Genomic DNA, 25,359 nt, shown 5'->3' with positions numbered 1-25,359 from the left:
TAACAGATCTTGTTCTTATGTATAAAATCTCACCTGGAACTGTATGTAATTTAAAACTATGACACTTAAAAGTAGACCCATCAGGCCTAAACATGAGGATAGGCTGGGCGCGGTGGCTCACGCCTGTAATCCCAACACTTTGGGAGGCCGAGGTGGGCAGATCACGAGGTCAGGAGATCAAGACCATCCTGGCTAACATGGTGAAACCCCATCTCTACTAAAAATACAAAAAATTAGCCGGGCATGGTGGCAGGCGCCTGTAGTCCCAGCTACTCGGGAGGCTGAGGCAGGAGAATGGCGTGAACCCGGGAGGTGGAGGTTGCAGTGAGCCGAGATCATGCCACTGCACTCCAGCCTGGGCGACAGAGCAAGTAGACCCATCAGTACCCACAGTGCTATTAATGACTTTTGAAATATAGTTTCTGCTTTTGTTGGTTCTCAATTTTTCAGTCTTACTTTCATTGCAAAGGACTCTTTCATGACTCCTCAGTAAATGGAATTTTCCCTTTCTTTTTCTTAATATCCATAAAATCAGTTTACTTAAGAAATCATAGAGCAATATACAGCCTAAACCCTAAACCCTTTTTCAAAATTGTAATTAGCTTTTTTTATTCATTAAAACATTTTCATCTCATTAAAAATGATTTCTTCCTTTAAAATTTCCCAGAAAGTATGACCTTTTTATTTTCTGCTGTTCAGTTTAAACACATCATCAAAGACAGATAATTATTAATGTGTTATATGAGCATAACAGGAGATTTATAAACCAGAAATATATTTTCTGGGAACCAACTTTCAAGTTGCCCAGGTAAGTTTTATTAATTTCACTAGTGAAGCCCTGGGATAAAGCAGCGCCTAAATCAGACTTATTTACCCTTGGCATTATATGGCACCAAACACTGTTTCAGGACAGTGGAAGAACAGCCTGGGAGGCCTTTGGCCTGATCCAGCCTTGTCCAGGCCCACCCACAAGGAGAAATAGGAAGGAAGGCCAGTTAGTATGCAAAGTAGCATGGCTTATTTTGAGGTCCCATTAATTGTTGGTCAACAAAACAATGGCAGGATTTGAAGAAAGAAATGTATTGCAGCAGAGTCACCATATACTTTGAACTGCAAAGGGAGACTGAGGAAATGTTGCCTTAAGGCCAAAAACCCTGGCTCAAAACACAGGTTCCTCAGGTGGCTCAGAGGCAGACCAAGTTCACCAAGTCAAGGACATTTTCCTGCTACCCCCTTGGGGATACGGGCCTTCACCAAACCACCCTGGACATGGATCTCCTGCTGTTCAGAACCCACTCAATAAACAATAGAAGCAAGCAGATTTTTTTTTTTCCCCCCCTTACATGGAATTTTCCCTTTTTTTAAGTCCTTGTTGAATTGAAGAGTGTTTGCTCACTGGCTTTTAAAGTGTAGTCCCGAAACTTTTTTCTTCATTTGTATTGGGTTAAAAAAAAATCAAGGGGCCCATGCGTCTTTGTTCTCATCCAAGCCCACAATTAGCTGGGGTTCCTTCTGTGCAGTTAGAAGCAGGAGGGAAGGGGGTGGCCCAACAGGCATTTTACTGCCTGCGAGAAAGTGCTGTGAGTTTCTTTGTCCTTTTTGTCAGGGACGGCTGCCTCCCTAATTGTACTGCTGTAGGGAGGCACGTGCCTTTGGAAGCATTATCTGATTCCTACAGGACGTTCAGGAGTGCTTTGTATACTGACCCTTAACTTCAACACAAAGAGTATCTTCTCAATCCCCTTCCCAGGCTGTTGCCTCAGGCTTGGATACCTAAGAACTGTAGTTCAGCCAGGGTGGGGACCATTTATATGGGATCAGGTTTTATTTTTTTGTCCCCTAGTTGTCTTACCTGCAGTTTGGCCACACTCACCAGGAGAGAAAGCCGAAGATGGTGGATAAGCAGTGGATAGCAGCTATAGAAGTCAGAGCGGAGACAAGGCGAGACAAACAGCTGCTCTTGTCAGCATGGGGATAAGTGTAAAGAGATTAATAGTTATTTGAAGAGCAAATGGGGACATGGCATTTGGCAGTGGAATGCGAATGCATGAATGTAATGGAATGGGCATGCGACTAGTAACATTTAGACAAATGCTCCCCGGACTGAATGGAATGGCAGAGCCCACTTCTCTTCCCCCTGTGAAAATAATAATAATAATAATTAATAAAATAATTAAAAGTTTGAAATTTTTAAAAAGATAAGCCTAGCTCCTATTTCTTTGTAAGTTTGTTCTTCTCTATAGTTTTACTTAATCTAGGACTCTCAGTTACATTTCAATTGAAGAGCTAGGCCTATTTCCTTTAAAAAAAAATATGTATGAATAGGACTCCCTTAATCTTTTGGTTTTTTTTTTTCTCGTTCATTAGATTGATGAAACAAGATCTCTATGTGTTGGAAGGTTTTACAAAGGGAAAACAACTGTACCATAAGCTGGTTGCCCCTTCTGTTCATTTTGGCTCAGGTTTAGAAATGACGATAGGCTGATTTGCCTACTCAGGCTGACAGTTTTGATGGCACGGGCAGAGCCCTGAACTCTGAACCAGAAGATTGAGCTCCGAACGCCCCAGTCATTGTGTTAGCGGATGCTAGGGCAAATGCTTTACCTCTCTGATAGTAATACAGTAAAGTTTTCTATACAGTAAACTGAGGCAAAATTAATTTATTCTTTCATAAATATGTTCTTGAGTACTTTCACTCTGTGCTTGGGCCCATTCACATAGAAGACATAAAAACATCTGGCAGAAGGAAATATGTGAGCTAATGTATTTTTTAATTACATTGAGCATAGAATTTTCTTCATAACTAGTTGGTATTTCTCTTACAAATGTTCTACTCTAGAAAAGAATAAATTTCTATTAAGAAAATAAAAGAACAAATAAAAAAAAAATTAGACCAGTTTGGATGATTTACTAGCATGTTACTTTTTAAAATACATAGTTGGGTCTCCCTAACCCTGCTACGTATGATCCTCCAGGCTTTGTGGAACCAGTCCTTAGGGGGCTGGGTGATACACTATTGGTACTCTGGGACAGAATGTAGAATTGTAAGACTAAGAGAAAAATTCGAAGGTCATTTGATTTTGCCCCCTATGCAACAGTTTAACACTTGAATCCCCTCTGGAACATACCTACCAAGTGCTCTTTCTCATTTTGTGTAACATGCCCCCCACCACCCCCCAACAACCTCAAAATGGAATAACAGGCAGTGTTCATTTGAAGACTTCCTAAGCAGCTACTGAGCACTGGGAACGTTTTGCCTAGCTTGTGAATAAGCATATCCTCTACTTTCAAATGCTCTTTAGGAAGTCAGTCTCCAGAGGCGGCACAGAGAGCTGAGTGATCTGGAAAAGCCATTACACACACATACACATGCTCAGACTTCTCTTGTTTTCTCTGTTTGTCAAAAATCAACGGTTTTACTTTGAATGTGAAGTGTTTCCGACCTGAAGTCCATCTCTGTAGAATGCATTCACTCATGGATGGCTTTTTTTGGAGCAATGATCTGTGGCTTCCACGGCTAATATTGGGGTTTCTGGGTGTCCTTGCAGCCACAGTACACGAACCTGGGGCTCTTGAACAGCATGGACCAGCAGATTCAGAACGGCTCCTCGTCCACCAGTCCCTATAACACAGACCACGCGCAGAACAGCGTCACGGCGCCCTCGCCCTACGCGCAGCCCAGCTCCACCTTCGATGCCCTCTCGCCATCACCCGCCATCCCCTCTAACACCGACTACCCAGGCCCGCACAGTTTCGACGTGTCCTTCCAGCAGTCAAGCACCGCCAAGTCGGCCACCTGGACGGTAAGAGCAGCGGGCACGCACATGCCTGACCCCAGTCCAAGGACGGGCTTCACCACATCCCAGGGATTTCTCTCCCTTCCCAGTTTAGCGATTCCACGTTCAATGATGGAAAACTTGTCTTCGAATATTTAATACTGAACCAGAGAGAGAGAAGGTGCCAGTTAGTGGGAAAAGTCCCAATTTAGGAACCAAACGTCTGCATTCTAGCCAGCTCCTGGCAGCTTCAGTCAGTGTGCTCCTGCCTGCTTCACACTGTTGTATGCCAAAGTTGATGGCAAAGTAAAGAGCACTGTGCCAAGAAGTATGGTAATCATGGGATATGTGTTTACAGTCTCCAGAAAAGTGTTTACCAGTCTCATTATTGTAAAAGAAGTAAGTGTCACATTAAGGTGTGATTTTAAAAACTGAATAAAATAATAAATATAGTGTTATAAAAATTCAGAAAATAAAATCCTATTTATGAAGGAAGGATGAATATATTTATACATGTAGGTATCAATAAATTATAATTTATCAGTAAATTGTATAATTTCTTATAATAAATTACTATTTATTATAATAATTTATCAGTGAATTATAATTTATTGATATGTATATATTTAATTTAGAAATATTCTTTTCGAAAAGGAAGCCCTTAAATATACACATCAGGGCCCTGAATTAGTCCAAAGAAATTGTTTAAAAAAATCTTTCTGCATATAACTTTTCTAAGAAAGCATGGAATTTTCTTTTCATAAATTAGGAAGATGCAAGAATTAGTCCAAATAAATTGTTTTAAAAAATCTTTCTGTATATAGCTTTTCTAAGGAAGCATGGAATTTTCTTTTTCATAAATTTGATACAAGAATATTTTATTTCGAAGTGCATTTTGAAATGTATTATAACACGAATAAAGTTCAAGTATAAAAGAGGACACCTACAAAGTTGGTTTTAACTGGTTGATCAAAGAATGTTCAAGACCAAAGTGGTATGTTTGTCAAACAACTTAATGTTTATATAGTTTGTAGAAATGCTTCCAAATATCATCATCTTAATAAAAAGTAGCTTTAGAATTGTTTTTGACAGCTTTTTCCCTCTTTGACAAATGGGTTTCTTTAGAAACATTTCTATGTTTATCTTATATATAGTACCTAGTTCATTCCAGTCTTTAGTTGTGTATTTTATAAAATGATCCGCATGCATAAAACCTATTACACTCTACCATCATTTTACATCCATTTCCTCCTTTTCACCTCCTTTCTTTGTGAAGTACACAGGACAAGTTTTATAAGTCCCACTGTACTAGTGAGGAAAGCTGAAGAAGTTGGAGGTTAAGTTGAGAGGCATGCCTAAAGTTCCAGAACCTTGTGCGTAGCTGGGCTTGTTTTCCATTTCTTCTTCCCTCTCACTGAATTGTATCCTTTCTTTCAACCATTTTATGTCAGGATCTCCCCAAATTGTCTAAAAATTAATGTTGTTTTAGTTCTTTCCTCTTGTGGTTTGAGAAGTAAGTCTCCTGTGGCTCATATTTCAACTGTAGAGCAAAAGTATCAGCTTAAAATTTGATCTCTCCTCCACTTGTTACTCATAAATTGTGTCATAATCCTTAGTTTCCTTTACATTTATAATTCTGGAGGCGATGGATACTGCAGGTGAGTAAACTTAGAGTTTATAAGCTTCAAATAGTTGGTTGATTGATCTAAGCAGGATCTTGCTAAAGAGCCACAAGAATAACCATTTTATAAATGGAGCACTGATATCTCTTAGGTCACCAACTGGACATTTACAATCACCAGTCTTCAAAGCTAACAGTTACTAGTTTAGTTTACTCCGCCAGGGCTCCACTGTATTAGGAGTGGGCATGTCTGACGAGATGGGCATCTTAGAGCTGCTAAATGAATAATCGCTTTTTTTCCCTGTAAAATTGTTAGAAAACCATGGAGATGAAGCTTGGTGTAAGTAAGACATCAAATTAGTTATCCTTCCCTGTCCCTTCCTCACTACTTTCTCATATAGAAATCTTAAAGTCAGCTGGGCATGGTGGCTCACACCTATAATCCCAGCACTTTGGGAGGCTGAGGCGGGTGGGTCATGAGGTCAGGAGTTGAAGACCAGCCTGGCCAACATAGTGAAACCCTGTCTCTACTAAAAATACAAAAATTAGCCAGACGTGGTGGCGGGTGCCTGTAATCTCAGCTACTGGGGGGACTGAGAAAGGAGAATCGCTTGAACCCAGAAGGCAGAGGTTGTGGCGAGCTGATATCGCGCCACTGCACTCCAGCCTGGGCAACAGAGCAAGAGTCTGTCTCCTCCCTCCAAAAATTTAAAAAAAAAAAAAAAAACTGAAGTTATTTTCCAGTTTAGCACAATCCTAAACCATCAATCAAAGCCCCTCTTTCAGAGAAGTCAATTATCTCACTCAAAAAGGTTGGAGATCTCTACCAAAATGGTAGGTTTAAAAGAAAAGAAAATATTCTGGAGGAGTACGCTGGTAAAATTTCCTTACATGTGACAGCAGTAATATCAGTGGCCTGAAAAAAGGGCTGCACTGTGGTGATGAGCAAAGAACACTGACTGGGAGACAGAAAACCTGTGTTACGGTCTTGATCATTGATGCACACTTAGCCAAGTCACTTTATCTTTCGAAAATTCAGTCTGTGCCTCAGATGAGAAAGAGGATGAGGATGGTGAAACCTACTCTGTTTTCTTAAGGTGAGATGATAGTATTAATAATTAACATAGAAAGTTTTTAGAAGGACTTTGGTTCTTACTGATATATCATCTGCCATTCATGAGTGTCCTTGGTTAAGTGATTTTGCGTCTCTTGGATTTTTGTTCAATTTGCTGCATTCTACCTATACATTTTACAATAAGGTTTCTACTCATTTATCACATGGTAATTATATTTTTATTAAATTTCTTTCTTGTTCACAACCAGGCTTATTTCAGGCCCAGTTGCATTTCTTCTAAATTAGGGTACTTGAACCCTTATCTGAGCAGCTACTGAGATCACCAAAAATGATGTAAGTTTTTCGTCATGGATACCTGCATCTTAACTTCTAATTCTTTGAGCCAGATTATATATCCTCATGTTAATTTAATTTAATTTAATTTAGTTTAGTTTAATTTATTTATTTATTTTTTGAGACAGAGTCTTGCTCTGTCGCCCAGGCTGGAGTGCAGTGGCGCGATCTGGGCTCACTGCAAGCTCCGCCTCCTGGGTTCACGCCATTCTCCTGCCTCAGCCTCCCGAGTAGCTGGAACTACAGGCGCCCGTCACCACGCCCAGCTAGTTTTTTGTATTTTTAGTAGAGACAGGGTTTCACCGTATTAGCCAGGATTGTCTCCATCTCCTGTCCTCGTGATCCGCCCGCCTCGGCCTCCCAAAGTGTTGGAATTACAGGCGTGAGCCACCACACCCAGCCTATCCTCATGTTTATAAACAGACTTCCCATTTTAAAAAGGATTTTTTCATATATTTGTCTCAGTTGAGCCTCATAACCAAGTTTGTAATCCCCAGTTTTATAGATGAGGAAACTCGGAGACATAAAGGTCACATGGCTAATCACCAGCCAAGGATGGGGAAGAATCCAGGCCTTTCTCACCCCAGTTCAAGTCTCTCCACCATCCTAGTTAGCCTCTCTCTCCTCTGGATTGAGAGCAGGGAGGGGCATACAGGAGCAGGCAGTGCCTGTGTAGTTTGGAGCTTGCCTCTCACGTCACAGAGTCCAACTGGTAGAGAAATTTTTTGTGCCTTATTATACAACACCTATTTCTTAGGCATTTGTCCTTTTTAAAGCAATTTTTCAAAATAAAATGCTGCATTTTAGAACTGCCCACAAACTGGAAGAAACAGAAGCAACTGTCATTAGAGGGAGGTCATGTTTATCGCATAGTCTTCTGGTAATTCTTTAATAAAAATATTTTTAGTACCATTTTATCACTTGCAATCCTTTCATGTCAAGTTTTCTTTTTTAACTTTTCTGGTTTTACCCTCAGGATTACTGTCAAAATATAGCTAATATATTTAAAGTGTATGTGCATTTTTCCTTTGCTTTTCTGTGTTTTAAATAACAAATGTGATTGTGTTTCCAGTTCTACAAAAATATGATATTTATTTTAAACTTCTTTCAATGAAATGAGGTAAAATAAGACAACATTTTTCATCTTCTCTGTTTTGCACACACATACATACGCCACAAACCAACATTTACTTTAGTTTCACATTTTCTTATTTCCACAATTTAATTGATACTAGTTACAGAGGCCTACCATTTTATATAATGTAGTGCTGGTCTAGCATTGTAGCTGGGAATCGTTAATCATAGAACAGTTGAAAGCATGGTAATGTGGAGATGGCAAGAAACTTAAATTCAGATTTCAACTCTGAAACTTACTAACAGTATATGGGATTTTCACCAAAAATTCAGTCTCTCTAAACCTTACTTTTCTCACCTACAAATGGGAACATTAATACTTTTCTTATCATGAAGATTTCTTCATGTAAACATACCTATTAGCACTTAGCTACTCATATGGTCCCAAGTGTTTATTGAGAATTGAATTTCTTCGGTTCGTGAGTTTATTGTAGTTTTGTTGAGGCTTCGACAAAACTTTAGTACCTTTGGTTGTACTAAAGCTAACCATTTGAGAGAATGAAAAATAAAATTTCAACTGTTTTTTTCTTAATGCTTTCGGGTTATTAACATGCACACTTTATAGAGGGACTGTGATACTATCCACTATCCAAATATATGACTAGATGGTAAAGGGTGATAACAGCCTCTCCTGAATGCAGACTTCTGCAAGCTGGCTCTGCCGCGTTCTGAAGCCTGCCCAAGCCAGATGTAGGTTGTCCTTGCCAGTGCAAGGAAACGCCATTTCCAGATTTAAGAACCTGTTGATTTTTGACATTCGTTCCTCATTTTTAATCTGAGGCTTCATTATGGGAATGCCATTTTGTATTCCTGGTGTTAAAGAATAACAGTGGGCCTTGCTTATTGCAGAGTCAGCATATTACTGTACAAACAGCTGGAAGTAAGCTAATCAGTCACCAGTGAAAAACTGGTGGCGTTAATAAATTGTGGTATAAGAAATAACCAGATGGCCATTAGAAAGAATTCTCTGTACTGATAAGGAAGGCTGTGGGAGTTGCTGGTGAGGGAAAAAGAGAGCTTTCTGTGGCACCTGCTTGAGAATTGAGAGTTCCCGTAAGGAACCCCGCTTGCAGTGGCAGTGTTTCTTTGTGCTTCACTCTAGTGATGAGGCTTCTTGGTGAATATAGGTCAGTCTGTCTCAATTCTTGGCCTCACACACCTTTGCCAGTTTCAGAGCTATTTTTCACAGCTCATGATACAAGAGTCCTCTCTGTGTTCTCACGCCATGAAAATCCTCAGGTGGTTTTTTTGTTTTGTTGTTTTTTAAATTGTGCTCAGACCGAAGGAAGGATCCTACCCTTGGGACATAGGATCACTTTTTGCTGTTGTATCTTTCTCCTGTCATTGACCTCAAGGTCTTGTATGGCAGACAGCCTGATCTAGTGCCCAGCACAATGTCCGGCATACGGTAAACCTTTAATAAATGGGAAGAAACTTTTTTTCTCATAATTAAAGGAAACAATTGTCATTCCCAGCAGGAACCCTCAATTCTGACTCTGTTAACTGCCCATAAATTTGTTCCCTTTAGCCTTCACCCGTGATTTATAGAGAGCGTTCTTCCTTTGCCTTTCTTAACCGTGCCAGCTTCGTGTCATGTTCAGAGCTCTGGAGAATTTGACTTGAGCAAGGGGAGAGATTAGGGAGGTGGCGTTTGAAAGGGGAACAGCCAGTTCCTGGGAGAGTTCCACGGATCCCAGCCTGTGGGTCTTGGGCTCACAAGCTCACTCCCTTTGGCTCCGCAGGCAGGCTGAGGTGCGGCCTGCGGCCCACCCTCCCTGTCATCAGGTTACCTGTAATGTAAGACTTTTAGAAAAAGGCTGCCAGCTCTGTAGAAATCTAATGCAACCCAGCCAATTGCATGGCCCTCTGGAGTTTAGAGACTCTTAAGAATAGCCCATCAAAGGACAAGATGTACAGACAAACTCTTCGATGGTAAATAAGATTTATCAGTTTTCTTTCACAATGGAAGCACTTCCCCCACTAAAGTCTGAGTGTCATCTGGGGCTTGATCTAATCTTACAGTTGAGTGGCTGTTAGATTTTACTGGTGAGGGGCAGAAGTCAGTAGCTCGTGCCACTAATACATGGGTTCGTGTTTATCATAACAAGATAATTTTCACTTCTTGCCATAGCTGTTTCATAAATCATGTAAGATACGTATCCGGTGCATTTTTGTGCCTCTTCCATGATGAAGAAAATAGTAACATTGAGCATATTAATCTGTTATCTAAGCTATTTCTTAGTTCACAGCGTATTGAGGAAGAATGTGCTAAATAAAGTGCTTAGAGATTCTTGGTGATGGTTCAAGTAACTTACCTCTAGGTTTTGGATTTAAAATGAATGTTCATTGTAAGGATGCTTCCGAAGAGTTGTTCCCTGGTCCAGAGCAGAATAACTGAATCCATATTCTTGCCTGAGTTTGTTTAGATTGACTCTAGGTTAGCGTATTCGTGATGAGCCAGTTTAATGCTTTTCAGCCTCCCATACTATTTTGAGTGATCTGTTCACTGCACATGGAGTGTCTATTTAAAATTAAACTGATCTTGCATATGAACATTATAAAAACTTGATTTTAAAAATGAATAATTTAAAGCTTATATTTCTTTTCCTACTAAAAGAGTAACAGGAAAATCCTTTGCTTTTCCATTTTCTTCTTTCTCCCTATTCTTCTCCTCTTCCCCCATTTCTTTTTTTTTTTTTTTTTTTTTTTTTTTTTTTTGAGACAGAGTCTCGCTCTGTCGCCCAGGCTGGAGCGCAGTGGCCAGATCTCAGCTCACTGCAAGCTCCGCCTCCCGGGTTTACGCCATTCTCCTGCCTCAGCCTCCTGAGTAGCTGGGACTACAGGCGCCCGCCACCTCGCCTGGCTAGTTTTTTGTATTTTTTAGTAGAGACGGGGTTTCACCATGTTAGCCAGGATGGTCTTGATCTCCTGACCTCGTGATCCACCCATCTCGGCCTCCCAAAGTGCTGGGATTACAGGCTTGAGCTACCGTGCCCGGGCTCCCCATTTCTTTTCCCCCTTCCTTCTACTCCCTCTTTCTCTTTTTTCTTCATTTATGTTATTATTATTAGTTAATTTGGTTTTGTAGGTATCATCAGCTACATGGTATTTTTTTTTAACCGTAGCTTCACTCTTCTCCATAAATTAATATGGAGAACATGATATAAATCAATCAGCATGGAAATTTTTATCAATATTAAATTATCAGACCCTTTTCATATAACAAATCACTTTGGCGAATAATAATGGGCTGCTTTAGAGGTAGCAAACTCAAATGTCATTGGGGTCAGGGAGGTAGCATAAATGAGCCAAATGATAAGTACGGAGACTGTGGCAAAATGAGCTTATATGCTGTATCTACAAGGACATCTGCTTTCCAATCCCAGACTGTTGTCACAGAGGAAAGTAGGCCTAGGATTAAATTATATAAAATATTAAATTATCACAATATTAAACTATTAAATATTAATTTTTTAAAAGAGCAACTGGGAACCTGGGTTTGCATGTAATAACTTCATATCTTAAAATGATGAGACTAATTCAAAAAATACTTGTAAAACACTACAGGCGAAACAAAACAGTACTCAGGCTTCATGCCATCCTGTGTAATGTGTTAATGGTAACAAGGGGAGATTACTGAATGTTTAAATAAATTAACTGGAAGTTAGTTATTAAAATAACTAACATAACTGGAATCAACATCTAAGAGAAAGGTTACTAGCAGGTATATTTTATTCAGAAATAATAATTCTTTATTTCTTTACGAAGTCATATAGATTAATCTCTTGCTGCATTTAACTAAGCAATACATTATCAGAACATATTTTTCTCAACTTGTTTTCTTACAGCAAATGACCTTTCTGCTTCTCATTTTTATATCATTTTATATTTTAAAAATCTAATGATATGCAGTATTGGATACTTGGAATTTAGAAAACTTTATTGTTTGTTCCTAGGCTTTTCATTAGAGAATTATGGAATTCTGTAACTTAACTCCTTAAAATTGGCCAAAGTCATACTCAGAAAAGAGCTCTGAGATTTAGAGGGCTGCTTATCAATTTTCTCAGCTTACTAACAGATAGCTTATTTTTAATTAGCACATAGTGTGCCAGAACAAAAATCACCTGATAATTGAAGTACAAAGAGAAAATAAAGTCATAAGAACTTTTAATGACTCTAGAAAACTATATCACTAAGCTCAACAGAGATCCCTTAAAATGAATGTAAACTTAAAATCAGCCCTCAGTTATGTGTACCATTTATTGTGGGATTGATGCTCTTGGTACATTTCCATACATGAGCTTTGCACTTTCTCCTGTTCGCATGCCCCAAATAAGCTACTTCCATAATGTCACCACATCTATGCAATGGTTCCTACCCGCTTTGGTAAAGGGCCGAAGTATGCTTCTCATGAAAAGTATTTGGCAGTTTCAGCTGTCATATCATGAATAAAAGCATATAACTGTATATAAAATAAAACCCCCTGGTTTTACATTTCAGCAGTTGGTATGTCTAGTCAGGTCACTGTGACTGAAACGAGACTTGAGATAATGTAGCTTTCCAACAACTTCCAATTCTTCAAAATTAGAGAAGAGTTTATGGTAGAATAGAAAGACAATTCTTCAGTTCTTTGAAGCCCTGCAGACATTTTGTAGCTATGGAATGGTTTTTAGAACGATGGATCCTGTAATGAGGCTCACAGAGGCCTAAAGGTAATGATCTTAGTGGATTTCTCTCCTGTGGTTTTTAGTAATGATCATGACCCTATCATCAGGCCCCCCACATGAAATTTAAAAGAAAATTTGATAGTAGTCAGAGACCCTAGATCTAATTTATTGTGAGGTAGATTAGGGAGGGATTCTCACTTTACAGATAGAATGAGACTTCTCATTTTAGTCTGAATTTAATAATGAAGATTCATGTGGGAAAAAAACAAAACAAAAACTACAACTTGCCACCTTGTTATTGTATCAGAAAGGACTAGAAACAGAGCGGGGACCTTAATTTCTAATTGTGTTAGTGCCAGACTTTCAAGTTCATTGATTAAATAGGAGTTCCTTCTTGGGTGAATGCCTAAGTTTGTATTTTTGTTTTGTTTCGTGTGCTCTTCAGCCAGTATCATCTGCATGGAATCTTATAAAAACGATAATGAATAAGTTGAGGAGGCTATTTCTAAAGACTTTTCCTTTGAGTGGTTTCCAAGTTGTATTAAATAAGAAGACTAATGATTACTTAAGGGTTCTCATTTGAATTTGAGAAGACATCTGACAGGCTCCCGAGGAGTGTGACTCATTAAGTAGAATACGGGACTCAGAAGGACAACGTTGGGGTACTAACAAGCTGTATGAACTGGGGCAGGTCTTTTGTCTCTGTCCTTATGTTAAATGAGTGTTATAATTTTTACTTGGCAAGATTGCTGTGAGGCTTAATTAAAGTTTATAAAGTGCTTTGGGAGCCTGAGAGAAGCAGCTCTAAAAACATAATATGTTATTATCTCAACCTGGATTTTTGTTTTTAGATTTACCTGCTTGAATCTGTATCATGATGATGCTTACAATTCAAGCAGTTTTCTGAGGTTTTTTATTTCTACAAAGACATGAAATAAAACAACACAAATATGTAAGTCCCTAGACATTAATATGGGATGAAAAATTATGCATAATTTTTTTCTGATGTAAAAGAGTTTCTTCTTAAAAAATGTTTAATTGAATCTCATTTCTGTTAACCAGCTTTATTTTTTTTTTAAAGCATTTCCGTGTTTTGTTGGTAACATTTTTGCAGAACCAGTAAAAGGTTTTAAAATGCTATCTTCTTTACTGGGTCATGAGAAGAAAAATTCATTCTGTTTAAAAAATGTAAATACATATTTAAATGTAAATAAATATGAACATTTAGATACTTACAAATATATTACTCCAGTTGAATAACAATGGAATTAATTTACAATAATTAGAATTTGATAATTTGGGCTACAAAGATATTCCTTCCTTCTATCTTTCTGCCTTACTTTTTCTTTCTACTGTGTGTTCATTTGAGATTTTCATATTTATAAAATATAAAAATGTATATAGAGCCCTGGAGTTAATACAAATTGCCTCAAAAATTCTTTTATTCCTACTTTGTATTCTTGAAAAACAAATCACATTTTCCCATAAGAACAATGTCATAATTATGGATAACATTTCTGACCAAGGTATTATCATCAAGTAAGTCATAGATATATTTAACTCTATGTCATAAAAGCAAAGCTATTACCACCATAAGCCACTGTAATTATTTGAAACAGCAAAATGATTCTCATTGTCATATAAAGTTTGCTTAAATATTTTGTATGCCTTGACATGTATGTATTGTTTACTTATAAAATGTTATTTTTATAAACTTATCTAGAACTGACTGCTTATTATAACAAATACTTTAACGTTTTGACATGCCATAATTTTGATCCATTTCATGGGGAATAATTTGAGAAGCCTGTGTTTCTCAAAATTTTCATAGGAAAATTAGAATGGATACTTGTATAATATATTCCTATTACTAGGAATGATGCTCAAAAAAATTCTGTAGTTTAGGTCAGTCTTCATTTTAAGCAGTTGAATCCATTTTTAATATTACTTAAGAATTTTGCTTGTAAGAAAAAAAAACTGTATCTGATTGAATTTGAAAATGTAGTTTTGGAGTGTATTTACTCTTCCTGCCCGATGCCCCTCCCCAAAACAGAGCAGTCTTGAGGAAATAAAAGCCCCCCAAAGACAGCTAGATATGAGAAGAGTTTGAGTTGCTAATGGGGAGACTCCTAGACCTTTGCCTTGACGTTAGAAAAGGAATTTGAGGACATGATTTGTGTGTTAGACCCAGAGTTTGTCTTTAAACACAATTCAAGTTTATCACCTTTCTTATAACCTTTCCATACAAAACCATGGGTTTAGTGAATAAAGCATTTGGAAAATGGTGGATAGTTGGTAGATAAAGCAGACTGACCAACAGGTAAAAATAGAAAGTGTTTTCATAATAGGAATTTGGAATAACTTTTTCTATATTCCCATAGTTAGAATGGATGCCTAGAAAATGGATCCTTATTGTGATGATTAAAAATCTCTTTTTGAACTAAGACACGTAAGAAAGTAACCTCTTTCTCCTTTGCTTATTCTCCCAACCAGGCTGTGTTGAAGTTATACAAGTATAAGTAAACGTACACTGCTTTTAAAAATGCTTCAGTCTAATTTTGTTACCTTTAAGTTTAGATACTTGGCAAATAATTATTTTTGATATTGCTTAAATCAGTCTTTTACAAGTAGAATTTTCAACATCCAAGAGTTACCAAAAGATATTTCATTCTTTAGATTTTTATTGTTCTTTCACAGTACTCATTGGTAACGCATTATATTTTGCCTTTTTTTTTTTTTTTTTTTTTTTTTTGGAGACAGAGTCTTGCTCTGTCACCCAGGCTAGAGTACAGTGGTGCAATCTCAGCTCACTGCAAACTCCTGCTCCCGGGTTCAAGCAACTCTGCTTCAGCCTCCTGAGCAGCTGGGATTACAGGCGCGTGCCACCACGCCTGGCTAATTTTTGTATTTTTACAAAAGAGAGAGATGGGGTTTCACCATCTTGGCCAGGCTGGTCTTGAACTCCTGACCTTGTGATCCACCTGCCTCGGCCTCCCAAAGTGCTGGGATTGCAGGCGTGAGCCACCACACCCAGCTCTATTTTACTTTTATCTATCATCAATGACTACATTGAATACTTTTGTATGTAGATGTAACAAAGGCATATTGTGTAGTTATTTATACTTTCAGAGAATTATCACATAATTTAGCAAACATTAGCTCATCTGTGTACCTTTTGCTGTAAAAGCTATAGAGCAAGCGATGTAGATGGGGAAAAGAAAAGGACTCACTCAGCATCAGAACCACAAGGAACTGAAGACTTCTTGCAGTCTGTTTTTCTCTTCAAAAAGCAATTAAATATATGACCATTTGTATAAGTTTCTACAATGCATTCATATTTCAGAACTGATTTCTTACCTAGCACAGCATGGATTTCAGTTATAATGTTTCTCTTTGCACAAGCGTGGTAGACTTAGGTGTTAGTAGGTATAAGAATGGTTCTGGGAACAATCTTTTAAATTTTTATAGACTCTTCTCACACCTCTCCCCCAACCTAAGTGTAATTGTCATCTTAGACACTTCGAGTTTAGGGGTGGAGATAGGGAGAGCATCATCAGAAGGAACAAAAGGAGAAAGGGGAAGTGAAATGGTTTATTGGATACTAGTGAGCGGAGCCTTTTACAAAAGTACAATGCACACGTTTTACATTTGTTAGATGTTTTCTAAGATGCATTTGTAGCTCTGATGGTATGTTTTTATGGATATAAACTTCTAATATGAGGAAGAACCAATTCAAATAGCATGTTAAAATTCAATCTATCTACAATCTTCACGTCCTTGATTATTGCATTCTGTAATCTCATAGGTACTTTTGCTTCCAAATATAAGGACATACCTATTATTTCTTTCAGTTTTCTTTTTAGGAGAGTTGACTGAACTATTTCAGAAAAGAAGATGTCTTACTTTCCTTGGCCTAGTAAGCCTTGCTGCTTTTTGAGAACAGTGTATTTTCTTCAAAATATACCCAACACTTTAGGTGGTCTTAATGAATGAATAATACATAATTGTATGTACTTTTCTAAAATGCTTTGAAATTTCCAGGAAAGAAGGTCCCATGAAATATCTATTTGAATTTTAGTGAAAAGAACAAAAGAAGCAATAACAAATTAAGACCTTTGATTCATGTGTAGTAGCAGTGGTTTTATTTTGGTAGTACCATAATGTGATTGAAGCAGTATTTTCATATAGAAGCATTTTTTAGTTATATGATTTTTCTACTTGCTAGAAGTAGTATTTTATTATAGTTACTTTTGAATATATGTTTCCCTTACACTAACTCAGAATACAGCCTCACTTCACGGTGCTTAGATTTCATTCCTGCATTCATACTGTTTGCCTTTGAGGGTTCTGGCGACTGCAGTAATCTCTACCTCCTCCAGAGCCAGAGAGAAAGAAATGGCCACAGCTACTTTGTCATCTTTTGTCACTGGTCTAAATAGAGGGTCAAGTGTGCTTACCACATGGAGGGATGCTTCAGAACAACAAGGGAAAGAATTAGAGTGAACATGTTTCGCCTGGGTACTGCCCACACTGCTATATGAACAGTAAGGGAGGTCATGTCTTCCTATGCCTTGCTTAAATCATTCCCAGCTAACAGATTTTCTGTTTTTAATGGCTATGAAATTTTGTTTTTAAGTTGTTATTTGGGCATGTGGTTGTAGGGCATAGATTATCTCCTAATTTATTGCTTTCTTAATTTGACATTGGAATTTAGACTTCAGAAACAAAAAAATGCAATACTTTGAATTATCTTCTTTCCATAAGTTCCTGATTTAAAATGAAAATGTTCCCTTAACTGCTAATTATGAGATATCCTATAAAGCATATGTTACTTACAGTATATCTTTTTTGGTGGTTTTACAAGATGAAGATTACAAATATGATATTTAGCACATCCTGACTCTCCTTGAAAGCAGGGACTATGGCTCTTTTACTAAAGGACAAACAAAAGTGCCCGAGGAAACAGGATAGTGTAGGGGAAAGAATTCAGCTTTGTGGTCAGATAGACCTGGGGTTGAATTTCACTTCTCTCTAGCTGTATGGCGTTGGGTTAAACACTGTCTCTAGAGTGGCTTCCTCACCTTTCAAATGGGGATAATACTCTTTTAGGTAACAGTGTTATCGGCAGGATTTGATATAATAAATATGAAGTACCTAAAACAATGCCTGTAAATGGTAATTTCTATTAGGATGCATCATAGATTTAGGATTAGAATTTACACTAAACCTGCCTTATTCATAGATTTGTGCAGAATCATAGCAGGAAATCTCCATAAAGTAGCTCTAGCCTCTGGTGCCTAGTAGAGGTGATTTATTAGGATAGTACTTTAAAACTTTTACCCCAATTAAGAACAGAGGAAAATGAATGGCTACATTAGGCATCCTGAGGGTTTCATCTGAAATGGCCCATAGAAGACATATCATTTTCTTTTTGAATAACTTATTTCAACTTTGCATTTAAATATAAATATTTCTTCCCCTCATTAAAAAAATCTTTAAAATTGTTGTTCCAGGAGGATGAGTAGTATTTATCTTGTAACATTGAGTTACTATACCCAGGCGCACTACCAGGCACACTTCCGATGTACAAGTGCCTTCAATAATTGTTTCAGAAGCACAATTTTGAGGTAAGTTCAAGTGCCCTGGGAAAGAGCATTGTTTATTTTTGTAGCCTTAGCCCAAAATGACTGGGACTCATGCTACAAAATGATAACACTCATCATCAGTTGTATAGAGCCCCTTCTTTGTGGCCAGCTTTCCTAGAGATACTTTAGACTTCTTTGGATGTCCCCAAAGGCACAATAACCACATAAGAAGGGAAGCCACAGGAAGGCAGATTGCAGAAGAAGGCGAATGGTCAGGGTTCTCGAGGCGTGGCCTGCACCGCCTCCAGTGGTGGTGAGATCTCCACCTCTAGAGAGGGAGAGACCCTTGACTCAAGTTTTCGATGAGAGAAACAATCAAGCGACCTCTGAAGTTCCCCATGAATTCAAATTCTGTGCATCCAGAAGAGAAGTATTTTGTGACCGGAAAGAAACAGAATGACTGCAATTGACCTTTTCTATGCCAGACCATTGGTTAACTGAAGAGAGTAGACCCTCCAGACAGGTAGTGAACTCAGCCTGCATCAAAACACACAGCAAGCCTTCTGTGCTCTCCCAGGACAGTGTCTCCTCTTTTCTCTCCGAAGCTGTGTTTCTGTGTAGGAAACTGCATAGGGTGAAGCTGAAAGGTAGGATAGGCCAGCCTATGTAGGGTAAGGCGTCTCAACGCTATCGCATGGGCAGTGTGCTGACATTGCATACTTTTGAGCACCTCTTCAGATCAGTATGTAAAGTAGATTAACCTGACAGCAGACGGGGGTTGGTGGGAGGGTCTGCAGTAAAGGAGAGCAGTTTGGAGAATGCCACAGCATTGCAGACACACACCGTGGGGCTGGGCACTTACTCGGCGACGTGGCTCACTCAACAGGAGAAGGACACAGGTGAGACAGGGCAGGAGACAGTTGCTGAAGTCACTACTTCAAAGGGCTAGATAGAAAGGTAGGGAGGAGGAATGGAGAGCCAGAAAAGGAGCCAAAATGATTAGCTATTTTACTAGAGCACGTCTGTCCTATAGTCTTGGCTGCCATTCTCTAGCTGGGACCTTGACGAATCGCCTCCTCCCTGGTGCCTCAGTTTTCTTGTCTTCAGAATGAGGATGATGCTACCTCTCCTGAAGGGTTATTGTGAGGAGTAAAGGAGATGACGGGGTGGAAGTGATTTGGAAACTAGGAAGTCTGTCTTGCAAACCACATGATAGACTTTGGATAGAGGCAGCAGATGTACCTTTCAGCTTTCTGTCTTGCAAAATGAATATTTATATCCTCTCACCTGGGGTCCAAGATGAAGATACTGGTTCAGTGAGATAATTCTTATCCAGCCTAATCTCAAGACTTCCTTTCATGCTCTCTCTCACACCTAGTAATAAATGCCAAAAGCCTAATAGCTCCCCAAACCGTGATCCTTCTGCCTTTCCTCTCTCCTTGAGGAGAGACCAAAGTAGTCTAGTGAATGAAATTCATATTTTTCTCCCGGGCTGATTGAAGTGGCTGGTGCAGTGGTGCAATCTCAGCTCACTGCAACCTCCGCCTCCCGGGTTTGAGTCATTCTCCTGCCTCAGCCTCTCCAGTAGCTAGGACTACAGGTGCCTGCCGCCATGCCTGGCTAATTTCTGTATTTTTAGTAGAGATGGGGTTTCATCATGTTGGCCAGGCTGGTCTTGAACTCCTGACCTCAGGTGATCCACCTGCCTCAGCCTCCCAAAGTGCTGGGATTACAGGAGTGAGCCACAGTGCCTAGCCTGGACTTTTCTAATTAGGCTGTGCCAGGGCTGCTGTGAAACTGTTTTCCTATGAAGACAGTGATTTTCTCCTTAGGATGGCTGTTGTCACACAGACAGCACTGCCCCTTTCCTTATAGTACTTGATCACAGTCACAGTAACCTCTGTGCCTAGATCACAAGCCATACTTACTCAGGGCTGATTTTCCTCTTAAAGCACCAGGGAGGGAGAGGCCCTTGTCAGAATTCTCACGACTGAATCATTGCCATGAGCTAATGTCTCCAGTTTTATGAGTCAGTGCTGGCCCAGGCATCGGTTTTGTAGGTTTTAAAAAAAAGACATGGGTTAGGCTCCCCTAATATCATTAGCTTGTTCAGGGGGAAAGCAAACTGAGCTATCATCAGACAGAAGCATTTGAGAAATCAGATGTTTGCTTCCTCTTCTCTGTAAGGATGTAGAATAAGTGGAAGAATTTAAGAATTAAAAATAATAGTAATAAAAGCTCTCTGATTTGTGCGTGTGTTTTGTTTTGCTTCTGGCAGAAAAGGTGAAATGGTGTGTTTGGGAGATGAATGTTCTTGTAATAGGCAAGATGTAGCTTGCAGGAGAACATCTGTAACAAACCCATATTCTGCATGAGATACAGCCAAGACCTGTTTGTGTGTTAGTGCCTGTTCAAACATGTCTAATTTTAAGAATGATTTATAAAGTTTTGCAGGAATCACCTTAAAATGTTATTTCCTCATATAATAGGCATATACATTGACAGCGTGATGGTTAAACTATATACACTTGGAGATTGAGCAGTGCCAATATTGAGCTAAGTGATATAAAAATGGTTATCAATATGAAGTAGATATAAAAATATTAGGAATATCTGCAGTCGTTCATGAGTCTACCGATTAATCCAGCAGCAGGCAAAAATATGCTTTCTGAGTTTTTAAATGTTCCTGATAGTGAATTTATGCAAAGAATAAAAGGGAAGTACATGGATATTTGCTTCAAAATACTCAGAGGTATTGCTCAAAACTTGGTTAAAAATAAAATAACAGAATTGGGGATGGAAATCAATAAGAAAGAATAAGCTTAAATAATATCAGTATCTACTAAACAACATGATTTTTAATTGTCTCTATTCTTTCCCTTTATCATATATTTACACAAAATAGGAAATACCTTTTGGGAAAGGTAATGGAAGTCTTCTCTTTTGCTTTTAATAGGCATTGCTTATGTAGTGTTTATGCACCTTCTTAAATTCATGTGCTTTAAAGAAAATGATATTTTATGGTAGTCAGGTACTTCTCAATACATCATTTGGAAAGAAAGTTAGGGGTATGAGCTGTAATTTGTACCCAGTGTTCAGAGTTTACAAGAAAGATTGCTCTCCCTGCGACCTCTCCACTCTTCCCCCTCCTTCTCTCTCACCCCCACCTGCTTCTTGCTCTTTCTTTCTTTCTCTGAAAAAGGATATGAGCTACATGGAGGACAGGGCAGAAAAGGGAAGAAAAAAAAATAGAGAATGGTGAGAAAAATATTAAGAACACTTAAAACTTAAAGTTTTATGGTTCTTTTTAGCCAAATGAATCTTTTGCGCTTCCACAGGGGAAATTAGTGTAATTAAAGTTTTCTAATTCATAAAACCAAGTCTTTACATACCGACTGAGCCCACTCTAAGTATTGACTGCAGCAAGGACGGATGTTATCCTCTGACCTGGAAAGTTCAGAAGCATTTTGTCTCTTAAATGAAGGTAGGTTGATCATATTTGATGAGCTTCTTGGAAAAGGCATTAGTCCACATCCAGAAATTTAATTTCCCTTTTGCTTATACTACTTTAAAAATGATTTTATGGACACTGTAATGTAAACAATGAATCTCTGTGGAAAGAGATACTGTATATATATTTTTTTATTTCATTTTGAACTTTCTGGCATTCCAAGACACATAGAATTTTTATTTGAGGGACATATTAGTAAAATAGAATATTAGTAAAATAGAATATGAAAGAAATATTCCAAAGTCAGGAGTTCAGTGAAATACCCCAATTAAAAAACTGAAAGGATTCTTTATCAGTAAGTTTCAGGATATTTGTGGAGCTCTACAACATGAAAATTCAGTATTAATAATCTTGGCTTGAAATATTTTCAATTTTATCTCCTCGTAAGCTTCAGAATTACTAACCACCCAAACTGGTATAACGAAGAGGACGCATATCATGGCTCTCACAGGATCTGTCCAGCTGGTGCCTTGTATATTTTGTATCATATGCTTGTGCACACATGTCCCAAGATGTGTTTGTGGAGGCTTAGTTGAAGGCCCCATATTATGAGGTCTCAAATGTTAGAGTTCACTGAACAGCACCTTTAGTTTCAAAATGCATTTTCTATGCACTAGAAGGTACACTTTGGAGAAAAACAGATATAACTCCACAGTTGACTAGCTGGGTTGACTAGACAAGTGACCTGATGCTTCTGAGACTCAATTTTCTCTTCTGCGAGGTAAAAATAATCTCCACTGAAGACTTTTGAAAGTTCAATATATGAGGCCCATAGTATAGTGCCTGCCACTGAGCAGACCCTTGATAAACTGTGCTAGTTATGATTAGGGCTAGACACTATTGAGTAATTGTATTAATAGATAAATCAGCCCTTTTTCAAACAGCTCACAGTCAAGAAGGGCAAACTGATAAACCTAGTTGTAATTTAGTGTGACAGGTGCTATAATCTGTCTGGAATGTTCCCCTAGCCACCACCACCTCTGTCTGCCAGGCAGACTCCTACTCATTCTTTAAAACTCATTGGAAGCATTAATTGTAGGTGAACACTTGCCTTGCGATACCCAGTCCCCACTAGCACCTCCTTGCAGACACATACTCAGGAGTTCAGAGGCAGTAGCTTTGTCTTTCATCTCTGGGTCTTAGTGCTGGCACATATAATGGGTCTTAACAAATATTTGTTAGGTAATACTTATTGCCTAAACAAAGTGGAGTGTAGTACAGGAAACTGACTTTCCTAGTTTCCCAGAAAACATAGCATTTAAAGTTGGGTCTTCAAGGACAAGCAGAGTCTTGGGAAAAACTAAGAATAGACATTACAGGTGGAGGGACCGGGGAGAGTAAAGACATGGAGACATGATTGTGTTATGTAAGTCTAGGAGTGGGGAACAGTTTGGTTTACCTGGACCATAGAATGTTTACAGGAACAAGAGTAGCAGGAAATGAGGTTAGAGAGAAGTCCACAGAGCCAGATTGAGGTGGGCTGTGAATACCACCTTCAGGAGTTTGGCTCTAGACCTGCAAGTGTTAAGAAAACATGGAAGGGCTATACATTGGGAGATGACATCATGTTCTGTTGGAGGAAGCTAACTGGTAGCAGTTTGGAGGTAGGGAGATGAAAAGCAGGAAGGCTAATTGGAAAGGTGTTGCAATGTTTTCGATAAGAGATATGGGGGCCAGGTGAGGTGGCTCATGCCTGTAATCCCAGCACTTTGGGAGGCCGAGGCCAGCAGATCACCTGAGGTCTGGTGTTCAAGACTAGCCTGGCTGACATGATGAAACCCTTTCTCTACTAAAAATATAAAAATTAGCTGGGCTAGGTTGTGGGCACCTGTAGTCCCAGCTACTCAGGAAGCGGAGGCTGGATAATTGCTTAATCCCAGGAAGCGGAGGTTGCAGTGAACTGAGATCGTGCCGCTGCACTTCAGCCTGGGCAACAGAGCAAGACTCCATCTCAAAACAAGACAAAAAAAAAAAAAAAAGAGAGAGATGGGCAGGCAAAGGGGAATGGAGGTGAGTGTGGAGTTTGGGGTGGTTTTGCAGTATACATTTTAGAGATAGAAACCTACTTTCCATAATTGGGGTTATTTTGACCCTTATCATTGTAGCATTTTCTAGACATTTGTTTTAGAGGTACTTCTTATGGGGACTGTACCAAGAAACAAGTTGAATGATATATTCTTCAAGTGTTTGGGGTCTTTTTGGTGCCATGCTTTACTTTTAGTTAGGATTAGTCTTGGCTATTTATCCTACTGCTTTGAATGATAGAAGAACCACATACCTGTAATTGGTCGGACAAAAGAACATTTAATACTCTCTATGTCTATGCCTTGCACTAGAAATGTTTGGGTAAAAAATTTATTGGTTTAAGAAGGGAGAAATTTGCCCAAATAGCCAATGATTGGCTTGATGGCTTTGGCTAGGCCATTTTGCTGCTTTGAGCTTCAGTTTTCTTATCTGTAATGGAAACATATTGAGCTAAATCTTGATATCTTTTTCCTATTTCTTAACATGATATGGAAATTACACTTTCGTCCTTTTACTGAGTGAAAATAATCTAACAGTAGCTTAAAGAAAATGGAAGCATCTTCCACTTCAGTTTTTTGAGCATAATGAAAAGAAATGTATGCTATTATTATAAATAGCAATGCCATTTTACAAAATCAGAAGCAAGGAAAATGTATTTGGCCTTTGACTCATGGTTAGCCCTCACTGAATGTTCAGTAGATAGAATTATAAAATCTCTTTGTTCTTTTTTGCTGAGTACTAAAGACCATAAATTTATTACAGATGATATTTACTGATAATAAAGTACTTTTATTTTTACTGATACCCAAAGAAGGATTCAAAAATCTTGACAGATACCATATTACCAAATCTAACTATAGGAGCTGGACCAAGAGAGGAGACTCTGTAAATCACCTATCTACAGACCCAAGACCCAATCCTCTTAAAAGAGGACTAAGGAAATAACTTACATGTTTCTTCCTGCTTTCATGCCTTGAACATACTGTTTCTGAGAAATATACTACAGAGATTGCTCTAATTGACACTAAATATGAGTTTTAAGCATTTATTCTGAAAACTAGACCCATGTAAACAAGTTAGAATCCAACTATCAATTCTTAGAAAATCCACTTTCCCTGTACCTCTACTGAATTACTTGTCTCAGATCCCAGGGGAGGGAGTGGAAGACCAGGAGAACAGCACGTGTTATTTTAGAGTTATAAATGGAAGCATTTGGAGCGGCTTCTATTAATGTTTATTTCACTGAAAATGTGGAAACAGCTTTGGAACTAGGAAATGAGCAGAGACTAGATTTGGAGGAGCAGGCTACTAAAAGCCCAGAGTCTGGTGAGGGCTTAGAAGACAAAAAGACTCTGGAAAGTTTGGAGCTCTTAAAGAAAAATAAAAATTTACTTCACTTCTAACTATTTGGTTGGTGCAAAAGTAATTGCAGTTTTTGCCGTTACTTTTTCACCAACGTAATAAATCCAGTGTGAAAGATTTCTATACTGCTGACAGTTTTTTTTTCAAATATTAGCCCTTTTAATTATTTAATTACCAAACCAATGTAACCTTATTTTTTTCAACCAAGATAAACAATTTTTCTGCAGTAAATTTGTATTTATGTTCCAGACACATCTCATCTGATATACA

General features: G+C 38.4%; 1 protein-coding gene across 11 annotated transcripts in view; it reads left to right on the top strand.

The window, feature by feature from the left end:
- The window catches only part of TP63 (tumor protein p63), a 265,967-nt gene that overhangs the window by 174,326 nt on the left and 66,282 nt on the right, over window positions 1-25,359 (top strand). For all 11 annotated transcript variants that reach the window (XM_015444930.3, XM_005545418.5, XM_015444929.4 and 8 more), the window contains one exon: window positions 3,549-3,803. In XM_015444930.3, coding sequence (XP_015300416.1) covers window positions 3,549-3,803 — 255 coding nt within the window. The remainder of the gene's footprint in view (window positions 1-3,548; window positions 3,804-25,359) is intronic.

This window comes from Macaca fascicularis, chromosome 2, assembly GCF_037993035.2.
Source record: "Macaca fascicularis isolate 582-1 chromosome 2, T2T-MFA8v1.1".
Taxonomy (NCBI): domain Eukaryota; kingdom Metazoa; phylum Chordata; class Mammalia; order Primates; family Cercopithecidae; genus Macaca; species Macaca fascicularis.
Note: the sequence above shows the minus strand (reverse complement) of the source record. Positions and strands in the feature narration are given on the sequence as shown.